Source organism: Papaver somniferum, chromosome 4 (assembly GCF_003573695.1).
Source record: "Papaver somniferum cultivar HN1 chromosome 4, ASM357369v1, whole genome shotgun sequence".
Classification (NCBI taxonomy): domain Eukaryota; kingdom Viridiplantae; phylum Streptophyta; class Magnoliopsida; order Ranunculales; family Papaveraceae; genus Papaver; species Papaver somniferum.
Genome location: NC_039361.1, coordinates 67714987 through 67721704, shown reverse-complemented (window position 1 = coordinate 67721704; position 6718 = coordinate 67714987). Strand labels below are relative to the sequence as shown.

At 35.5% G+C, this 6718-nt stretch overlaps 1 protein-coding gene across 1 annotated transcript; it reads right to left on the bottom strand.

The window, feature by feature from the left end:
* Positions 1-1011: 1011 nt before the first annotated feature.
* Positions 1012-1625, bottom strand: LOC113272653. The gene is made up of 2 exons (XM_026522461.1): positions 1333-1625; positions 1012-1267 (listed from the first exon to the last, which is right to left on the bottom strand). The coding sequence occupies exons 1-2, from the start codon at positions 1623-1625 to the stop codon at positions 1012-1014; spliced, it is 549 nt and encodes a 182-aa protein (XP_026378246.1).
* Positions 1626-6718: the final 5093 nt, after the last annotated feature.

The window sequence follows — 6718 nt, the reverse complement described above, 5'->3', positions numbered from 1 at the left end:
ACATGTTTAAAACAAAAAAAAGTTTCAAAACATTTTACCAGACGAATTCGCTTTAAGCTTCGAAGTAAACCCAGATTTACCATAAAAATGGATCTCAGATGGCAGATACCGTATCAGAATTTCTTTTTATTCATAAACATATAATTAGGTTTCATTACAGGCATCAACACGTAATAAATTGGACCATGAAATAAAAGACTGAATGAACAGTGAACTAAAATTTACACTTATGTAACTCTTATTTTCTAACACTATCTAACTCCATATTTATCTTCTTATACGCACCACTTGACCTACCCTATTTATTCTCATTTATAATTGTTTTTACAAAACATGCACGATTTTGGCCAAACATTCCAACTAGCTTAAGACCCAAACTACCCCCAATTCTTCTATCATAACCTCACTGCAAATCACCAAAAAAGTAAAAAATTCAAAAACATATTCACAAAATTGAATACACATGGAAAATTTTGAAGGATTAAAAGCTAATATACCTAAAACACCAATGAACAATGGTTTCTCTAAATGAGTGGAAAAATAATCAAATCTGCCGTTTGGTTTATTCATTAGATTCACGTGCTTTTTCAGCATGAGAATCGCTTTCCAACAAACTAAAAGAATCTGAATTTGCAATAACCCCAAACACATCAGTAATCACCTAAAAAACAGTAATCAACAATATAAAACGGGTGATACAAACAAACCGAAATTTAAAAAATCCATTACTAGTTGAAATACCAGAACAACCACCAGACTTGTCACTAACATAATCTGCATCTTCCTTAATCTCAACTGGAGGGTAACCAACATGATTATCTACAACAATATAATACTATAACACTTGAAACATAAATATTAAAAGGTGTATTGAAACAAAGTAAAATTGAGAGAGATGTTCTCACCTTGTCCTCTTCCCATCTTGTAAAAGCTCATCATTATTCCTCCTAATAATTTTCAAAGGATTAGGTAACTTATCTTGATGCGAATCACGCAATTCTTCTTGCAGGATTAGGTAACATTCTGCAGTTGAAGTTGATATATCCATCGGAGAGCTTTTAATGCTGCAACAACTTCTGCTTGGGTCACATCCCTCACTCTTTCTATCATTGTCCAGGCTTCCACCAATTGACCTGCAAAATATCTAATAATTAGAGCAATTCCAGCAATATTACTACCAGGTGGAACAGAAGCATCAATATTGATTTTTAGCCATCCTCTTTGAGGAGGGTTCCATCTGTTTATGTTAGTTCCGCTTCCTTCAGTTCTGTTAACATTAGTGCATATCACCTTCAACTGGTTTAGATGATTGTTAGTTTGAATTTTATTTACCTGGCAGAAATCTCTAATTCTGTGTTTAAGCTATTAGTAGAGCTTCTTTTGTTGTCAAACACCAATTCACATATTGCCTTCCATATAAACCACAAAGCAATCACAATGAGGTTGATGGTTTCTTGCTTCTTGAAGTTTATGCTTGAATATGTATTACTCCAAGTTTTTATCCAATGTTGTATGTCTTGAACACTGGATATTTCTTGAGCAATATCTTGTGATATAGCATTCCAAACACTCCTTGCAAAGGTGCACTGAATAAGCATATGAGTGGTAGATTCTTCTCCACACATGCATCTTTTACAACTCCTATCTTAGACTTGAGAATGTCTATCCAATCTTTGACTAAAGGGCAGGATATCTTGAGCTAACTTTCACAGGAATAAATGGCATTTGTGAGGAATTATGAGATGCCACAATCCAAGCCAAAATTTGGCTTCTTATTCCATATTTATCAGATTTTGATTGTGCTCCCACTACTTGTAAGGGACCACGTCACACCAACTAAGAGTTGCTTCAACTCAATTGAAGACTTTCAACCAAATCTGCCTCTCACAGATTAAGGCTATATATGATTTCCTTTTACAATAAAATAACTTGATCAAAGTTGTGGAAATCGATAGCATAGACAAAGTCAAGCTAACCTCAAAATCCGGACTTATGCAAAGTGCAGCCTCGATTATTATTCACCTCACAAATATAAAACCTATGGAATCAACAAAGTTTAAGACGAAGAGAACTTTGATGATTTCTATATATCTTGGTTGATGGAGAAATCTCAACAAACAATCAATATCAGGATACTCAAGTTCCTAGATAATTGGACCCGGCTTCACGAATCCCTATGAAGACTTTTTACTCGCTAAATCCTAAAAAGGTTAGGAAGAGGATGACTCTAGATACAACTAGGACACACAAAAAAGGTGTAACAGTACGAACCTTTTTCCTCGGGTTTAACCAAACCCAAAATTGTCAAAATATGCCCCAGATTTCCTAAAACTCAAAAATTTAAGTGTTAAGCGCCTTTTAGACTTTTAGGATGCCTCAAGAATAATATATTTAGTCTTTAAATAGAAGACTAAATATAACCCATGCATTCGAACACATGTCTAACATATGAAAGGGACACATCCCGTTTCTGGAATAAAAAAAAAAATTGGGTCGGAGAAAACAAGAGAAAAGGGGGGATTATTCTCCCCTTCTTCCCGTCTCTTTTTCTTTACTTCTCTCTAAAGAAAATTTAGAATCTGGGTTCATGCAATAAATGGAACTAAGCTGGGAAGATTTTTGAGAGAGAAATTCATTGAGTTGTTCTTGCTGGCTGATTTCATGAACGGAGATGTCATGTAAGAGAAACCAAGATGAGATTCAGGATTTAAACACACACACAAAAAAAAAAATTCTTGGGTTAGAGATTGATATCAAATTTGATTGGTTTTGGTCTGAGAATCAGCAAGAAACAAGATTTGAGGATGGAGTAATAAGAGGGGCTCGTTACAACGAGAAAAAACACACACACCTCTTAGCACCAACAAAATTTCCCATGAAGTGTTTGACAAAAATCTCGATGAAGAAAAGATGGGTAAAAATCATTTGTCTTTCATTCTTTGCTTATTCCATTGATGGTTGGGGATCTTCCCTTTCCTTTTTGATTTCTTGCATGATGTACTTTGGTACTAATTTAGTTATTGGTTTTTAACATTTTGTTACGAAGAAATGATAGTATGATGAAATGGACTTATTATGCTTGCCGTAGATTTTATGTTTAGTAGCTCAGTTTTGCCAATTGTGACTTAGGATTGATAATCAGAAAGTTGAACTTTTTCTATAACTCATGCTTATTTTGCAATTTCCTAAATTGGGTATTTAGTAAATACCTGGGGTACCAGGTGTTAGTATGCCTGAATTTGTGGTGCCTCTTTACTTAATAATCCATAACTTTATTTATGTGTAGCTAGTTGTGCTTGTTGTGCCTTTCAAGTACTTAAGCACTTGACTTACTTTCTTTTTGTGACATTGAGGAACTCATGCTTATGCACAACATTCATATTTCATCATTTTTGATTACTTGGGAAATGCCATTAAACGGGTGTTGCTTGTTTTGAATCGGACATGCTTTAGAAATGAAAACTAGACTCATCTGGGCCTTGAGTTGCTTACCTAGTTAGGTAGAGACTATCTATATGACACATAAATGGTACTTAACAGACTCCTAGTGGGCAGGATCCTTAGTATTATACTGGTAACTAGGACTGCTTCACGTTTAAACTATTGGGTCCAACCAAGTTGGTTCGGATATGTTATCTAGTCTAAGTTTGGAACTGTGTACTTGGACTGTGATAAATTACGGTGACATTAATTTAAGAAAATTGGTGTTGGCAGTATTGGTTTAAGGTAGTTACATAATGTGTATGAGTAGTGGTTTTTGAATGGATTAATGTATCGGGAGGTGGTAATGTTTGTGAACATATTATATCGTAGTTAAGTTCCTTTGGATTACTAGAGGGACTTGCTTTAGTTGGATATATAGTTGAATAGAAAAAGGAATGTTCCATTTAGTGAGTGGTGGCCTGAGTATTTAGCTTACTAAACAAATGCTAGTACAGATCTTTGAATATTGTTAATGGATATTAACTTGGCACGCTGGATCGCATTTCATTACTTATCTCGTAGATAAGTATCATGGTTACAGTAGATACTTGTGTAGATTCATTAATTATTAATTATGGTCATTCCTTGTAGATAGGTATTCGTGTTTGGAAACTTGATATCTAAAAACCCCTGAATTGGTGGTATATGAAGGCCATTCATTTATAAAGGCTTAATTGTGTGTGTACTAAGAAGAAAAGAGAATTTTAATATTGAATCATCCACTTTTGGGTATGTGCCAAGCCTGCCGATATTAAAGTAGTAGTGATGTCGATAGCATGTGCAGGGATCCCATTACTGGTAGTTGTCATTTTAGGCAAAACAGGGTGGTGCTCCATTTGTATATTTTGATGTTCAAGTGTTCCATTCATTTTATGCTAAATTAAGCAAATTGAAGTCATAAAAAGGAGATACTAGGTACATTTCTCCTCGCGGTAAACTAACTAATATTTATTTTGACATACATATTGCGTAGATTGCTAAATTCTTATTACCATGCAACTATATCGGAGTGATTGATTTATTATGGTACTGTTTGTGTAGAAGACATTTTAATACCAAGTTGAGTGACGATAATTAGCATGGCTGAAATTATGGTCTTTGATGTGCTAGTGCTACTACTATTTCAGGCATTGTTTAGTTTGGTATTACCCACCGATCCATATTTATACGAATAGGCTGTGGACTAAGAATTATGTAAGTTGGAACAAAATATCACAAACAAGTATCGTGGTCTATCGGAATGATGCCTTACTGATTTGCTTTTGATCATATTATATATGTCTGCATTAATTGTATGTCCAGTAACTAGCGATTGTAGTTTTTGTAAAATGTTGAAGATGGGAATGGTGTATGATTAAGCCTGTGTTATTGGCGGAGATGGCAGTGTAGTGACCATGTTTATATGATCGAGTTCTGTGACTCCATAATAATAATAATTAGTTTTGGTATGGATTTAGAACGATGCATACCAGCCAACACTTTTAGTTAATGATATTAGTTAAATGGTATAACCTCTTGTCCAGTATTTAAATTATCATGCATAACTACTGGCTATTTGAAGTGTTGTCTTGAACTATGGTGCTTTGATTTTTTTAATTGGCCTTAATAGCTATAATTAGAGGACAAGTGGGTTTGCAGTGTAAATGAAATGGATGTTAGGATAACTGGGCACATGTAAATGCATATTTTGTGATTATTATATGCAGGCTTAATTGAAGTCCTTCTTGGTTGAGATGGCTAGCTAATTTGTGAGTTGATACATGTTATATCCATGACTCTTATTAATTGACAAGTATTTATAGTCAGTGGCCATTATATGACACCGTTAATATTTATAATATGAAATTAATGCGACCTGAAATCCATGCTTAATGTCTTACAATTTTAGATAAACCGGTGTACACATGCCTATTATTTTCTGTGTACAACAGATGGTTAATTTTAGGTTTTGTACCTTCCCACCAGGTTAAATTTTTTTTTTTTTTGGGATTTATGTAAGATGAAAATTGGGTATATATGCTAGGAGTTGATTCCTATTCAGATTGGTGTTACAAATCCTAGGACATCTTTCGAAATATCTGTATGCATATTAGACTGAGCGTTAAGCCAAGACTGAAAGATGCATAACATTTTATAGAATTTAGGGTATTATGAATGATTTGAATGCAGGAGTTTTGGACAAGCCTTGAAGTGGAGATGTGTCCATGCCCTTTAAGTCGTGGGTGTGGATGATGTAAGAATTTAGCGATAGATATTGCAATGCAATTCATACTATCCAATGTCATAAATAGTTACTGCAAGAGATGATTGCTACTCAAACTAGTTCATATCATCTGGTAAGAGATAATTGATACTAAGGATAGTTCATATTATCTAAATAAATAAATGACGAATTACGGTCGTGCTTGATCCCTTCGAGCAACGGGGAAGGTACGCAGGCAGCCGTTATGCGGTTCAACACAACTCTATGAGGTTATTCATATCATTTGTAAGAGGTTGGTTGCTGCTTTGTAGTTCATACCATTCATTCGGAGATGATTGTAACCTTGGCAGTAAGAGGTGGTTGCAGTAATGATTGTTCATACTACCTAATGAGAGATGATTATTACCATCCGTGGTAGTTCATATCATTTGTAAAAGATGTTCTGTTGAGCTTGACTGAGTAATGTGAGTTTTCCAGGCCCACTAGGTCCCCCCACTTACGAGTGGCAACCCTGAAGACCGACGGTTAGCTACAACAGTAGATGGTATCTAACTACCATGACATTGGCAACTGGCCATCGGGTGGCAACCCTGAAGACCGTTAGTTGTAACGGTGGCTGGTATCCTACTACTCTGGCAAGAGACAATGTATCCTCACTGTAGAAAGATGGAAATTATTTATCCGATTCGGTGACCATTGTGCCTGTATGATTTCCGAGTATTATGATATGGGACATATGCTCAGAAAATCCGAAAAATTTGAAAGTCCTAATTCTCGGGTGGCGTATCAGGAAGTTAGAGCTTGCCAAGCGGAGTGTAACCCGACCCGTTGGGAGCGAAAATTCACTGTCCGTCACATATGGTACGGGACATATGCTCAAAAAATCCGAAAAATTTGAAAGTCCTAATTCTCGGGTGGCGTATCAGGATGTTAGAGCTTGCCAAGCGGGGCGTAACCCTACCCGTTGGGAGCGAAAATTCACTGATCCGTCACAAAAGTAGTGTTGGGATTCGAATATCCCAGTTGCTTTAA

Bases quoted from the DNA above. Each gene is read 5' to 3' on its own strand.
- LOC113272653 (XM_026522461.1), bottom strand. From the start codon at position 1,625: ATGTGTGGAGAAGAATCTACCACTCATATGCTTATTCAGTGCACCTTT. The intron at 1,268-1,332 runs GTAAATAAAATT...TAATGTTAACAG, and splicing joins GAATTAGAGATTTCTGCCAG to AACTGAAGGAAGCGGAACTA.